This window comes from Anas acuta, chromosome 16, assembly GCF_963932015.1.
Source record: "Anas acuta chromosome 16, bAnaAcu1.1, whole genome shotgun sequence".
NCBI lineage: Eukaryota > Metazoa > Chordata > Aves > Anseriformes > Anatidae > Anas > Anas acuta.
In genome coordinates, this window is record NC_088994.1 from 5,329,385 (window position 1) to 5,345,194 (window position 15,810).

Consider the following 15,810-nt stretch of genomic DNA (forward strand, 5'->3'; position numbering starts at 1 on the left):
TGTCATAAAGCCTCCTTTGGAAGGAGGCAGGGGGGAGAGCTGTGTGCTGCTGCTCCCTGCTGGATAAAGCCAGCAGGGCTGCTCCGCTGCCACCGCTGCCTGGGGTTGTGCACAGGAGGTGCCCGCTCTGACCGCCCTCTCCTCTCTTCCTCCCTTGCAGTGTGCTACCTGCTGAAGAGCAACATCAGCCCCGACCTGTGCAATGAAGACGGACTGACCGCACTGCATCAGGTGAGGCACAGCACGGGGAACGCTCCCTGCATCATTTCCTCGCTCAGATAAAACAGGGAAGCTTTGCCACATTGTGCTGGGAGCAAGCCAAGATAAAACCCATCTCATGCTGTACATGAGGCTTTGTTCCGTGGTGGTAAGGGCTCAGGAATTGGGGCTGGGTTTCAGGCACCAACACCGACATTGCTCACACTATAATCTTTATGGGGCTGGGCGGTAAACTCTTACAGCTGGTTAACTCACCCTGAGACTACGGCAACCTTACAAGGTTTGGAAGGGGCTTAGATAAATGGTGCCCAAGGTGTCTGAAGAGCTCTCCGCAGGCTGTGTGACTTCATGGTCGGTGTGAGGGGCAGCAGCAGATCTGCAGGAAAACACAGGGCTGCTGTCCTGGGGTGCCTGCCTGTGTCCTTCCTCAGAGCCTCCGTGCTGCCAGGGTTTTTTGTTCTTCCCACGGCCCCGTCCCCACCCCACCTCGTGAGCCCAGATGCTCGGTGCCAAAGCCTCAGGACAGTCCCCGTGGCAGTCCCGTGGGGCTCCCGGTGCCTGGCAGCCACCGCCTCCGCCAAAAACAACAGCGTAGTTGTGGAGCTCGCTCCGAGGGTGGAACGGGGACACGCGGCTTTCTCTCCGTTTGTCCCCACTGTAAATGCTCCCATTGACTTGGCATTTTGGATTCCTCTGCGAGTCGCTTTCTGTCTTCAAAGCTGGGTGGATGCTTGCTTGAAAAGGCAAAGCGGCTCCTAGAAGAGCAAAAGCTCCTGCCACCTCCTCTCCAAAGCGATGCTGTTCTGCACACAGAAACGCAGGCAGCTGGTGCTGCTGGCAGCCTCTGTGCTTCCACCGCCAGCTGCTGGAGCTGTGAAAGGCTTTGCCCACTGAAGGATCAGTTTTTGTAAAGGTGCATTTGGGGGCTGAGGTGGAAGCTTTGACTTCACGAGAATTAATTGTATCCCTGAACAGAGAGGAGCTGCCAGACGGACACAAATGCCCATTGGCAGTGGCTTCCCGTGAAGGATGCGGCTTATGCTTCTGGGATAACTTGGCAGTCTGACAGGCATGATTTTAGCCTCACTTCCACATATAAATAGTAAACAGAAATAGAAATACACAAAGGGTCCTTGTCGCTTGGCTGCCGAGATGCTTGCTGTGGGTGTGCTCCGGCCCCTGTACAAGCCTCCACTGCAGCACTGGGCCACGAGGCTCCGGCGTGGGCAGACCACAAACGGGCTTTCTGCACAAGGACCGATCTTATTTTAATGTCCCACACGCACGTTCATATCAAAAATTGAGCACAAGGTGGGTCAAAGAGCAAATTCCACCTTCCCCAAAGGAAGCAGTTGAGGCCCCTCTTGGTGTGAGTGCATGGGGGATGCCAATTTTTCCAGGAAACGAAAGATGCCCCATGAAGCACTTCATATTGTTGGGAATCCAGCTTGCATCTCTTCAGATAACTGTGGTAGGTAGCGTGAGCTGCTTAGAAGTTTTTATTCATTGCGTGCCAGTGCGTGGGATTTTCCCTAAGAAAAGGGAATGTCAGCTTGTCAGCTCCTCCCTCGGTATGCAGCTGTGCTGCTTACCTTGAATTTCTGCTCTGTTTGCTCTTGAATATGGAAGAGCCAGTGAGGCAGCAGCTGTGTGCATATTTGCTGATGTTCCCCTCCTGCTCAAGCCCCAAACCAGAAGGCCCTGCAGAACATCAGTGACCTTCAGTGCACCATGTGGGTGTTCTGCACGGTGCCTTTCTGGCCTGGTTGTGTTGAACTTGGTGTTTGATGCTGTTGGTGAGGCTCGTTGTCAAATACCACAGCATAAAGTAGGTCCCCGTGTCCAGGTACCGTGGTACAGGTGAGCAGGGATGAGCCCTCACCTTCCCAAAGTAGAAAGCAAACCGAAACAATTTGTCTACATCTCTTCCTCACCAGTGCTGCATAGACAACTACGAAGAGATAGTCAAGCTTCTCCTCAACCACGGGGCCAACGTCAATGCCAAGGACAACGAGCTGTGGACTCCCTTGCACGCAGCAGCTACATGTGGTCATATCAACCTGGTGAAGATCCTCATCCAGCAGTAGGTGGCTTCTTGTGTCTGCTCCTTTCTGCAAGTCTGATTTAACCTGCAGCTTCTCTGGGTGGGCACTGGGGCTGCTTGGTACCTCTTGGTGGTGGTTGCTGCCTGCTCACAGGCCATTCGTGGGACTCCTTCCTGCGTAGGGGAAGAGGAGGTGGAGGAGGAAGAGCAGAAAGGCTGAGGAGATGCAGTAAAACCCCAGGTGGCCTGACTCAGTTTCAGGAAGGTGCTCAGGACTGGGCTGAAATTTGCCCATTTTGCCTTGTGTTCTGGTGTGTAGGTGCCTGTGTTTGTGCTCGTTGCACTGCGCTTGCTGGATGGGTAGGAATAGGAGCAGCCAGCACGACCTATTCTCAGGCTTTTAAACACAGCTTCAGATCTTCCAGCCACAGTCAGACACCGATGCGGGAGGACAGCAGGTTCCTATGGCTTGAGTGCTTGGCTGAACTTTTTGACCTGCCTTACTGGCTCTTAATTAGTGACCAGATAGCTGCTCATAATGCGTTTGTTCCCCAGCCGTATGACGCAGGGCGCTCACCTTGTACCTCCCCCTTGCCTTTTCAAGGACCACAAAGCTCGTGTCTTCCCTGGGCTTGTTGGCAAGGAGGAAGAGGAAGGATGCGTTTTGAGCCATACCACGTGCAGCTGTTAATGAGCACCTGCTGGAGCAGACAGTCCTGGCTGCAAACAGAGGACTCTCCTCCATTTGCCGGGGTGACGGTGGAGAGGGCAAAATGTGTTTTGGGGTTTTACTGTGCTGCTTTGCACATCACAGCCTGTCACCTCTCCCTGAGGGCCTCTTCTCCCTGCAGTGCTGCCATCTGGGACACTACCATGGAAATTTTTGCCCTTCTTTCTTGACTTAAAATGAAGGAAGTGAGGCAGAGGATGCAGGCATGGTGTCATGCTCAGAAAGAGTCTTCCACTGGACTTTTGAGGAATGGGCAATCTGTTTGCTATGATGAAAGTTGTCCTTTGGAGCAGGTCTCACACACCAAGTGGCTGGTTAAACACTGCCAGGGAAGGCAGTGGTACTGGTGGTGGCACCTGGAGCCCTGGGAGACCATCAGAGGTGGCAGCCCACACGAGATGTTCAGTTCCTTACTTTTTTATTTGCTGATTAAACTAACACAGGAACATTGCAAGTGTGATTTTCAGTGCAGTTTGTTCTGCTCGGGCAGAGAGAGGAGAAAAAAAGTAAAGGAACAGGAATGTAAATGCAAGGGGATGTTGTCTGCCATCTTGCCAGGTAGAGCAGAGGTCAGCTGAGGACTTCTTAACAGCTAGCTAAAATGGCAAAGCTCAGAAGGTGCAGGAAATTCTTTTACCATGTGAGAATATGAGGCTAGTGAACAATAAAAGTGACTATTTTCACTCCAAATAGTACCTCCTGGAGGTGATACAGTGGCTTAGAGGAGTGCTTTTGGAAAATCAGATGGAGAAATTCAGCAGTTGCCAGAAATTTGTATGGTTACTATTTTATTTTTCATTTTTGCCAGTGTGCCCTTGGTTAGGTGGAAGGCTCCCTCCACCACTCAGCCTCTATCTCCCACAACTTCTCCGGTCCTCGTGAACTTTTTGTTCAAGGGCTGCCAAGTGCCCAAATAACAAGCACCTGGTAGTTGCTTGGCATTAATATCCAGAAATTCAGCAAATAAATCACTTCTATCCTTGAGAAGCTGCTGGTCTGTACAGTGCCAGGACAAGTGGTAGGTCAGGAGAGGACAGGAACGGCTCAGTGGCTTGTGTCCCCCACAGCCCACAAAGGAGGGGCTGCCTTTCATCTGCTTTTGGAATTTGTCTTCTTCCCCACTCGTAGCTCCATGGCTTTGTTTTAAATCTAAATTCTCAAACAAATCTTGGAGACATTTGGGCAACTGTGAGACCCCCGCTGCTTTTTGCCAAACGTTATCCCAGTGTTTGGCACTGTCTGCTCTAGGATAATATGGGAATCCTTTCTCGCGTGACACCTTTTTCCCCTTGCAGTGGAGCAGACCTGCTGGCAGTAAACGCGGATGGCAACATGCCGTACGACCTCTGTGAAGATGAGCCAACCCTGGATGTCATCGAGACTTGCATGGCCTATCAGGGTAAGGAGGCTGAGAACATGTAGAATTCAAAAGGGGGCCAGTGTAGTACTTTAAATGACCTTCTCAGCTCTTGCTTTGCCTCCTGAGAGAAGCAGAGAGCTGCTGCCTGGTGTAATGTTTTGGAACTGTTTAGTTTCTCTGATTCCTAAATTATGAAGTCCCCTCAGCCTCTGGAAAGAATGTGAGGCCGTATCAACAAGGAATCATGAGTATAATTGTGCTCAACCAGTGGAGACAAAGATCCTTTCCGACTCTTCTCCTCAATTGGAATTTTAACAGGAATTACACAGGAAAAAATCAATGAGATGCGGGCTGCCCCGGAGCAGGTCATGATCTGTGACATTCATGACATACTTGCGACTGGACAAGACCTGAACAGGACTGATGCCCAGGGTGCTACACTGGTGAGTGAAACTGCCGCGGCTTCGCTTCTGCCTTCCTTTAGCCTGCGGGTTACGAAACCTGCCCCGTGGCAGGAGGTTATACAAAATCAACACGTACAAGGAGAGAGGAAGCTGTCTGGATCTTTTCCTCTGTTTTAGTATCATCACGTAGGAACGGGCTCTGTCCATGAGTACAGCTGACATAACTTAGTGCCTAACCCTGACCTTTCTGAAGCAAATCCCTTGTTGCTGTGACCTCCGCCACTTGTCCCACGGGTCAGGTCCTACAGTAAGGCTGCTGAGACCCCGTGTCACATCTGACAGTGGTTGGTACCAGCAGTTTCCACAGAAAGGTTCAAAATATCCTGCAATGAGGATATAAATTTATACATATAATACTTGTTCAATGGCTTATATATTTTAAAAAAGAAACAGGTGTATTGGCTTCCCTTTCTGTATCACCCCCACCTTGCTCATAGAGGGTCTAGCTGTGAAACTGCCTTCCAGTCCTGGAAAACTGGTAACTGTTTTAACAACTATCAGCATCAGATTCAAGCTCGCATTTGCTTGTTGGACTGTTTCTGAGCATTAACTGATACCTTGTTAAATCATACGACCTCTAGAGGAAATGACCCCGTGCCATAAAATTTATGTAGAAATTAATTGAACTGCCAGAAAGCATCAGACTTTATTTCCAGATGAGGTTTTAACTTCAAGAGGTAGAATCCATGTGGAAAATTTTGAAAAGACGCTTTTGTGCTCCTTTTTAGCACAGCTGAAGTAGAATGAGCTCTGAATGAAGTTCATACCTTCAGAATGGCGTACAGGTCAATGGTGTGCTCAGAGAGGCAGCAGCAGACAGCAATTATGAAAATCCTCAGAGACATGAAGGGTCATGGTGGAGTACAGGAGATGGTTATTCGTGTCTCCAAAGTGATGGGTATAGTTGGAGGCCAGTATCTGAAAAATCAGACTTCTTTAACTAGAAGTCACCGTGAATTTAAATGTTTCTGATTTTCAAATGGTGAAAGCAATCACAGAAAGCATGGAAGTGCACTTGCACAAAGGGAGTCTTGACGAAAGCATGCTGACCGTTTCATCAAAAAATCACATCCACAGCACTTAGTGGGGAAGAGGGGATGTTTTCTGGCATGAGGGATGTAGAGTTCACCTTAGCTGTTCTCCCTGGCAGGTTTGCATTTTGATGGTGCTGTTTGCGTGCTGATTGGGAAGCACTTAGGAGCCCTTGATTTAAAACTTGAAAACATTACGTTTTAAGCCATATATGTAAGAGATCTTAAGCACTGTTGAGCACTTTCCTCTCCAAGCAGAATTACGTGCAGGTAATGCTGAGTATCAGTAACAGGACCAACCTGCTTCTGACCTGATGGAATACATCTACCAAATGCCCAACATGTCTAAATCCGGAGTCAGACATCATCCAGGAAATTCTGCTGAAGCTCAGTGTGAAAAAATGTTCATGGTCCTTGCTCTGTTCCTTGTCTCCTAGCTGCATATAGCCGCGGCCAATGGGTATCTGCATGCAGCTGAAGTCCTCCTTGACCAGGGGGCAAGCCTGGATGTTAAGGACTGGGACGGCTGGGAACCTCTTCATGCTGCAGCCTTCTGGGGACAGGTAAGGATTCTGTTGCAAAACTCGTGTATGAGGGTGACATTTTTTTCTGCCTGTACAAACAAGCAATCTGTACTAGGGCTGGACTTGCTGGATGGTGTCAATTGAGATCCACAGGGCTCCAAAAAGAAGCTCTTGCTGAGAAAGCTCAGTAAGAGAATGTCTGTGCAGTTGAGTGGTGGGAACTATGCTTAACATCACACATGTACCAGAAAAACGTGAGGCAAGTTGAGCAGGCATCCTATTGCTTCTTGTCATCTTCCAACTTTTCAGTTTGAGGTGGGAAACGATTTCCTAAAATACCTCTGTCAACTGGGTTTTCTTTCTGTTTCTTTAGATGCAGATGGCTGAGTTGCTTGTGTCCCATGGGGCTAGCTTGAGTGCCAGGACATCTTTGGATGAGATGCCAATAGGTGGGTTTACTAATCTTAAATAACGAGATCAAAGTCATTAAGAAAATCCTTTAGAAGCTTTTGCCTCTAAGCCTGCTGGAGTCTTCAGATGGTGTTTTCAGAAGCATTAACACTTCATTTTTCAGGTGTCTAGAATCAAAGTTATAGGGACTTTAACAGGGATTGAAGTTTTAAAGAGCCTACTTTGTTACTCCCGAAAATGCTTCTTCCTGCTCAAAAAAAGAAGGGAGAATGAATTTTTTGAGCACCAAGCTTTTGTCTTGTCTGTCCACACTCATGTTCCTGTGCTTTGGAGTCTCCTTGATCTTGGATCATGGTCTTAGACCTGGCTTTGGTGTACTACTTCTAAAGCTGAGTGCAGCCCTAAAACTTGTGTGTCTCTAGTTCTGTCTTAATGCAGTGAAGTGCTGTGACCTATTAGGGTTGGAGAGGGAAGAGAAAACACACAAGTCCTGGAACAGATTGGAAGTAAAAATGCCAGTGTTAGCATCTGACCATGTCTGTTATTATCTTGTGCCACATTTTCTTTTGGCAAAATGTTTTCTGAGCATTAAGGTTTTGGCATGAAGGTTTTTTTAATTGCAAAATCTGTGCATCCTCATTTTTCTACAGGATTTTTTACAAGGATGGAAGTTCTCATCTTATACCCTGACATGCTCTGACTTTGTCTAGTCTTAAATTCTGGAGACTTAAGTAAAAATGCTATAACCAGGGGAGGTGCAGTCTGGTAATTACAGAAATTTCTTTTCCTCATACCTTGAAGTATTGAGACACTGGTCAATATTTCTTTCACCCTTTCACAGGTAAAGGTAGAGTGTACTGGTAGAGATGGGATAAAACCTAGCTGAATAGCTGGATCACTGCAAAGCTGAGCCGCTGTCACAGTGAGCAGCTCTTGTTTTCTGATCCCACTTAGGTGTCCAAACCATTGTGCTCCTGCAGTTTGTTTGGAGATAAACGTGTCTAAGCACATTTTGCTTAAATATCCTTTCTCCTCCTCCTGCTGTTCGGAGTTGTATTTACTAGGAAGACGCAGGTGGTACCATGCTGTGAATGGTGCCATGTGTGAATGGTCTGACTAATGGCCTGGTTTGTGTGCCCCGTAGATCTCTGTGAAGAAGAGGAATTCAAAGTCTTACTTCTGGAGCTGAAACACAAGCACGATGTGATCATGAAGTCGCAGCTGAGGCACAAATCCTCCCTGAGCCGAAGGACCTCCAGCACCGGCAGCCGGGGGTGAGTGCCTTGTTCCCCGCAGGTCACCCAGCGCCTTTGCTTGGCCCCCCAGGTGTGAGCACCCCGCGGGCAGCGTGCAGAGAGCGAGCCCGTCTGCCCTTTCGGAGCACACTCTGGAAGGCAGAAGCTGGCTGTCAGTGGAAGGCAGAGCTCCTCTGATGAGGGGTTCTTTAGAGTTGCCCTGAGCAGAGCCAGGTGGTGAGAATTTCCCCTGCTGGACCGCTGGATGTTGGGACTGAGAATCAGTGCTTCAGATGGATTAACTTGAGCTTCTTGACAGCTTTAATGAGGAAGGCGGAGGGGAAGGGGAATGAAGAGCAATAAATTCTCATGGCCAAGATTCTGTGCTCAGACACTTTGCAAATGCCTTTATAAGACCTTTGCTAGACATCAAAGCAGTCCTGCAGACCACAGAACTCCCCCGTCTCACGGGCCTTTCCCTCTGTATTTACTCCCCTGGCTGCAGAGTAGATCCATCAGGTGAGCTGTGTGAGCTCTAACCCACATTTGCAGTACTACTTTAAAACTCCTTAAAATTCCTCCCACCTTTAATACACACTAGTGCCTTTGTCTGCTTCGCGTGGGTGCCAGGAAGCTAAATTCACGTTACTTTCCAGTGGGAGATGCCTTGAAGCACGAGGAGGAGGTGAGAGGAGTTAGAGGGTAAGATGTTCCGTATCCTGCTCACAGCTTTGATGCTCCTTCCCCGTGTCCCACAGGAAGGTGGTGAGGAGGGCCAGCCTGTCGGACCGAACAAACCTTTACAGGAAGGAATGCGAGAAAGAGGCCATCGTCTGGCAGCAGCTGGGGGCTGCAGAAGAAGGAAGGAATTCGGGTCTCATTGGAGAAATAGGGGAGACTCGGCCTGACCAGGAGAACACAGACCCTGTAAGGAATCTCAGTTGTCTTAAAGAGTTTCAGAGGAGGGTGGGTAGTGCAGGCTCAATAGCAGTGGGTGCCCTGGGGTGGGACGTGGCTGGAAAATTTGTAAACATTTATTATTTATTTATTTATTATTTATTATCCATTGGATTTAAGCAAAAGACCAAATTCTCACTTAGAATAAACAGGAATATCTCACTACAGTGGAAAGGCTATTTGGGATTTACAGCTGCTTAAATAGGTCTGAGATATGACCATAGTGAACCAGAGTGTTCAGAAAAAATAGCTGAATAGTTAGTTATGACACATGCATTTCTCTGTAGGGCTAACAAATGGGTAATCACAAAGGAATTTCTATATTGCTTTGCAGTTACTTGTTTTTAATTGAGTTATTGTCATGTTCTATTCTCATGCATGTCACTCAATCCATATTTCTTTTTCTGAGTCCTTCTGTGCTAACATTTCCGTGTTCCTGGCTGGGAGCAGCCCCTGGTTGGTGCTCACAGCATCATAGGCTCCTGTTGGTGGGTGAATTTGGTGTTTTTGCTGCAGTACCTCTGGCTGACAGACTGAGTGTGAGCTGGCTTAGGAAGTTGTCACAGGGATGAACTGTACGTGGAGAACAGGGGAAGACGCTCTTCTTTAATGTCTTCTTGTTACAGAATTCAGTGCTGGAGAACTCCTCCCTCCTTCCAGAGTTAGCAAACAAGAGCACCCAGTGTGACTCCGAAATCCCCCTGCAGAATGGACTCATGGCATCGGCCAGCACGTACCAGTACACCTTCTCCAACGGGGACATCTGGAGCATGCACGCCGACCCCGACGGCAGCCCGGGCCACGTGCTGCCCTATGGCAACCCCGGGCTCCCCGACACGCAGCAGTTCTGGGGCACCTACAAGGAGCACGGCCACCAGACGCTCTCGGAACTGAAGCGGCAGCGAGCTGCGGCCAAGCTCCTCAACCACCCCTTCCTCAGCACCCACTTTGGCAGCGGCATGGGAGGAGTTGCCGAAAACGGGGGCGAGGCCAAGTCGCACCTAATCGGATCCAGGACTTCTCCCTACAGCTCCAATGGGACCTCGGTGTATTACACGGTGTCCAGTGGTGAGCCACCCCTCTTGAAATTCAAAGCTCCCATGGAGGAAATGGAAGAGAAGGTGCATGGGTGCTGCAGAATTTCCTAGTCTCACCTGCTACTTGCCCCAGAGGAAACGAGAAGCGGGTGGGCTGGTTGGATCTATCACTGTGGCCAGGTTGTTGGCATTCCATGGGGAGGATCTGGTTATGGACATCCTGACTGTGTCGCCTCGTTCATCTTGAATTGTACTTTACCCTGCCAATTACTTCCATTGAAGTTGAATGAGTAATGCAGGTGGAGCCAGGCTCCCAGGAGAGGAAGGGATATGCATCGGTATGATGTCAAAAGAGATGCCCATGTCTTTCCCCCTGGGGAAGAAAGTATGAGCTGCTTTCCCATCCTTGAGGAGTCATGGGATGGCTTGGAAAGAAGAAATGATCTGAATTAAAATATATTTGCATCTGAGTCTCTTGCTGCAAGCCACCACGCTTCTGGAGGGTGGCAGTCCCGACCTGAATTTTCACTCTTGGGTGATGCACATGTCCTGGAGGGGCGGTCGGCCCCAACACAAGGTTTGCACGAGTGGACAGAGCTGTTTTCCCTGCAGCTGGATCCTGCATCTGTGGATGCTGCGCCTGCTTTAGGAAGTTTGCGAGGTGTTGTCTCCTTGCAGTGCCAGCTCACCATCAGAAACTGTGTGCTGGCTGGGTCCTGTTCTGCTCGTGTGAACTCCTCATGCAGACTGCTGTCAGGGTTTAAGCAGAACTCTTCCTGGAACAGGCTTCACTCGACAGGCTTTAAAACCGGTGTTGCAATAAGGGGCCCTGGCAATAGAATTTTACTGCAATAAAATACTGACAAAGGTCTATATTGGGATAAGTAATTTAAAACACTTATTTGTACTATTTAGACTTTAATTTGTTAAAAACTGAAAAGACTTCTGCTGATCTCACTTTCCTGTTGATTCTGTTTACCCTGTATGCTCAACACAGATCCTTGGGGCAGTGTGCTTTGTGTTCGGATTTTTCTGGATTTCCAGAACCACAGGGCTTGGAAGAGAAGAGGAGGGAAGGCTTGCCTGCACTAACCTAGAAAAATGTGAAAATGTTTCTAACCTCCCCAGATGTTACAACACTTGGGTTAACCTGCAGTCTTTGGCTGATGAATAACTGTTAAGTCATTGCTTTGGTAGTTGAATGCTGCAGCAGGACAGGAGACTTTTTGGCTTTTTCCTGCTCCTGTGATGAAATCATCACCATCAGTAGCTGTCAGAATGGGGCTGAACTGCCCCTGTGTGCCAGGGCACCCAGCACCACACCATCCTCAGCAAAGCCTCTCTGCTGCACAGAGGTTGGCACAGCAACACCACTGCTTTGATGTAGTTCATGTAGCTCTGACGTACCTGAGAAACTCCTGCACGGTGTAACAGGGGGTTCTGGCCCTGCTGTTTCAGCAAGTCACGTTTTTTGTGTACCTTGGTGAGGTTGAAAGGAAAGTGCCCCATGGGAGCCAGCTCCGAGGAACTGGCTACAGCTGAGCTAACAAGTTGCATCTGCAGAAATAACTGTAGATGTTCAAACCTTTTTCTGCACAGGGGCTGTCCCACAGATAACTATTTCTATGAGTATGTCATCTTGGGCAGCTGAAATCCCAGACTGCAAACACGCCTGCTCGGGGCTGTGTAAGCCATCGGTGGGTTAAATCACGCTCGCAGCAGTGTAGTTGTGCTTCAGCCGAGCAACAGAAAACGCAGCTTCCACCCGTCCTCCTTTTAGCTGGCATCAGTATTACACCTCACACGTACGCTTCCCCTCTGGGAATCCCCACAGCCTTGCCTTTTTTTAGACCATAAAAAGTTGGCTGAGGCTGCCAGCGAGCATAAGCCGCTGCCCTCTGCTCCCCGGCAGCCAGAAGCATCCTTCGACCTCCACGTGCAGCGTTTTGGGCAGTGCCACCGAGGGAGGGAAGGCTCTCTCTGCTCCCAGCACTGCCGTGGCAGCGTGCCCTGAGGTCTGGCCCCTCGTTGGGGCTGGCTGTGTCATGTCACAGGGCCACAGGCCTGTTTAGGAATGAATTGGGAAATGGCAGCAGTCGGTCTGCTTTTTTATTTATTTATCTATTTATTTTGCAGCCTCCCTTCAGTTAAGGGGTTCCTGTGTTTGCTCTGAAACAGAGAAGTTTGGCTTTTTCTGACACAGAGCCAGTAGCTTGTGCTGCCCTGTTTGCGGCTAATGTGCAGGCTTCAGCTGATGTCCCTCTGCCACTGGAATGCATAGTGTAAATATAAGACTAGAAAATCCTTCCTGTGCTTAACCTTAAGGGAAATTAAAAGACTATCCAGTAGGAAGAAGATGATTTAGTAACTGGGCAGGCCATACAGCATCTGTGTGTAGTTAACAGGGGGTCTTCTGCTTACCTAGAGAAAATTTATCTGGGATTAAACCAAGCGTAGCCTGGGTGTTACTGAGTGGGGGAAGATGATCTTCCAGATGCCCCTGCTCTCCCATGGTGCTGGGATTGCCTCCTCACATCCAAACCCACGAGCATTCTGGACTCAGTATAGCAAATGTTGGTGCTCTTACCCACCAGGCAGTGAGTGGTGCAAGATTTGGCCCCGCTGATGCCTTCCCTCTTGGAGGTAGGAGGAGTGGGGCCGTTTTCCTTCTCAGAGGAATTTTGTGCTATGAGTGCCCTGAATGCTGCGTAGCTCCATGCACATGAATAGGAGGCAGCTGGGTGCGATGGTGTTAAGTAGTTAGAGCCTTGCTCTCACTGGGAGCTACTGATACAGCAAAGCTGTAGGACGCCAGTGCACACTAGACAAATAGCGTTGAGTTCATTGGTACCTCACTTTGGTTATGTGTGAAGCCCCAGAAATTCATTATTCTAGCTGTGATTTGAGCAAAACAACAATTGATTTACTATCAGGAGAAAAAGGCTACAGATTCTAGATTATAAAGCATCCCATTAATTGGACTTTGCGTTGCAATTGTAAAATTGGCCATAATACAGCTCTTGTGGCGTTAGCACTGTAAGCTAGCACTCCCTCTGAAGTCAAGTGCTGTCTGATCAAATGTAATCAATTCTCATTCAGAGGGGAGAATTGGTAATTGATAAATATCCCAGGATTTGTTTCACAGCCAATCCAAGTATTTATCTTCCACTGCACAGAATGCATCAGAGTGGGACTTGGGAAGACAGTTGAAGAGTGACCTAAAATGGATTCATGCTTTTGTACTGGTGACATTTCAGATGTAAGAGTCACTGCCCACAGGGCGCTGGCAAATGAGCTCAGGGAAGGAGCTGATAATTTATGCTGCCTGAAGAGCTGTTGGGTGGAGGTCTGGGATGAGCGGTTCAGTACAGCGGGCATTCAGCCTGCTTCTAAAGTGCTGTAGAGACAAACAGGCTTCGGAGGGAGCAATAAAAACATAGATGTTCTTGTACGTGCATTGCAGGAGTCTACCTCTAGGAACAGGGCTTTTCATTGTAAAATCTAGCAATGTTACCATGGTGGTGCTCTCAGTTATCCGTGCATTTTAATAAGACCATCCCAGTGGAAAGCTCTTGAGTACATAGCAGAAGGCACCTTGGATAACTCACTGGATCTTCATTTTGCTAAAAAGCTATAGAAACTGTGAATCGTATTGTGACGGGCAAGTTATCAAGCACTTGGCTTATTAGAGGAAGATTTGGGGGTTTTACACTGTGCTCAGTGACTCTAGGTTCTGTAAAGCTCTACATGCAGATGGAAGGTCAGCTCAGAGTCCCACTTTCATCGGCTGTAAGCTGAAGGTTGTAGTTGGTGCAGGCTACACAAGGATCTGAGAACACTGGTGTGCTGACAGGCCCACTGTAGGCAAAGCTGCACGTGGGAGCAACTCTTCTGCTTGCAAAATCTTCCAAAGTGCTAGTCATAGTGTTTATAGCAAAATAACTAGTTAGTGAAAGCAGCTTTACTTCCCATGTTGAAAGACTTTAGATGCAAAAAAAGTATCTCAAAATCGTGTATCTGCTTTGCTGAACTCCACCAGGAAAGTCCCAGCAATGACATATTAGTTAAGGGCTCCAGTACCATTGCTGGGATCTGTTTGGCTTCAGACCCAGGTCTGTACTTCATGTACCAAGTGATGCGATTTTATCTCAGTTAGCCTCACTTCTGTGGTGCTCCAGAATCTTAAAACCCTCCTGGTTTTGGTAAGAACTGACTCCAGCTGATGCAATTCTGCACCATCTTGTAGGCGTGGTTGGGGAATGACATGGTTGAGGAATTCCTGGTAGGGAAGAGAAGAGCATGGCAGGGCAATAGCAATAACAAATCAGTCCGATGTGCAGTGGAGGCAGTGGGTTCTCTAGTACCCTGAGCGAGTCTTATTTCATGGGGTTGCAGGTGAAAGCATTTATAATCTCCCAATGACAGAACTTCTGTTCGGCGTCCTTTTGCTTTAATCTTGGACTTCTGTTTACCTAAATCATCTATGCTGAAACAAAATTGGCAATACCACGAAATAGGAATATCTTAACAGAGAAAGCAATAGCACTGGTCTGTAGTGAGCCACAGATTTACTGTTGTCTACCTGCCGGAAGGTGTCCTCCCTATGGCTGGATATTTCTGTGCCTTATCACACTTGCTGAAATGAATTTGGTTTCTGGTCTCTGGAACATTTGCAGTGACTACGCTGTGCCGTTCTTTATTGCAAGAAGAAAGCAGTTCAGAGCATGTAGGATACTGAAATATTCATTCTTTCATTTCTCTCATGATCACCATTTCTAAACACAGGGAATGGAAACGATCAGGATCTTCATTCTAATTTAACAAATTAGACCTATTCAGTTATAGCAGTTCTCCACAGAGCCCAGAAGATACTTTGAGTAGCAAGGTCTAGCCTCTTACCATGGAACAGTTAATATTTGGAATTTAGTTTAGTTTTGTCTGTGGCTGTATAACATAATTCGTTGTTCCTGGTTGTTCTTCAGCTTCATTCTGCTGTTTTGGTGTTGGCCATGCTGGTAACGGACTTGTCAGTGGCCCCGCATGATTCGAGTACCACTGGGTTCTTCAGGCAACATCTGCCATGGCAAAAATAGGGCCTGGAATATTTTGCTGTATTTCAACTGCAGAAGCTGTGGTAGAGGAGACAGTGCTCAAGAGACCTGTTCCAAATCTACACCAATACAATTGTCTCCACCTGACCGGGACATACGGGTTTTAAAATGGTGCAAATGCAGCCTTAGCATTGCCACCTCGGCACGTTCAGCCTGTGGATCGCGCTGCTGGCGTCCCGAGAGGGGACGAGGGAACGACGGCAGCGCCGGCAGCCCCTGTACAGCCCGGTGCGACCGCCGCGTGTACGGGAGGTGACACTCGATGGCACGCCTTCTGCAATAATTCCTAATTCCATCGATCAGTAGTAAACGATGTACAAATAAAACTTGATGAAATGTATTTTATGTGAAAAAAAAATAATGTAAGAAGTGTATATTGTATTAGCAGCTTTGTGTATAAAATGGCATTTTGGCAATCAGAGTCTAATATATTTAAAACTTTTTTTTTTTTTTAAAAAAAGGATATTTGATATTGTATGGAACTGACTTTATTGCTACTGTAAGTATGAAGAGATGGTTTCTTAACATGTTGAAGCAATGCATAAAATCATAAATTGTATGTAAAACCCATGCCAAAAGGGTATGTCTGACAGTATTAGTACCTGACCTGTGTCTTTAATAGAGATTGAATTTTTTAATTTAAAAATTATATTAAATTTCTTTTAATAATACAGAAAAGCCCGCGGG

General features: G+C 47.8%; 1 protein-coding gene across 3 annotated transcripts in view; it reads left to right on the forward strand.

Annotated features, from left to right (window-relative positions):
* The window catches only part of PPP1R16B (protein phosphatase 1 regulatory subunit 16B), a 57,392-nt gene extending 41,819 nt beyond the window's left edge, over positions 1–15,573 (forward strand). For all 3 annotated transcript variants that reach the window (XM_068700033.1, XM_068700034.1, XM_068700035.1), the window contains 9 exons: positions 161–231; positions 2,157–2,302; positions 4,289–4,392; positions 4,672–4,796; positions 6,286–6,411; positions 6,746–6,821; positions 7,928–8,057; positions 8,777–8,945; positions 9,602–15,573. In XM_068700033.1, the coding sequence (XP_068556134.1) occupies positions 161–231; positions 2,157–2,302; positions 4,289–4,392; positions 4,672–4,796; positions 6,286–6,411; positions 6,746–6,821; positions 7,928–8,057; positions 8,777–8,945; positions 9,602–10,123 (1,469 nt within the window). In that variant the 3' untranslated portion in view covers positions 10,124–15,573. The remainder of the gene's footprint in view (positions 1–160; positions 232–2,156; positions 2,303–4,288; positions 4,393–4,671; positions 4,797–6,285; positions 6,412–6,745; positions 6,822–7,927; positions 8,058–8,776; positions 8,946–9,601) is intronic.
* The last annotated feature ends 237 nt before the right edge of the window (positions 15,574–15,810 follow it).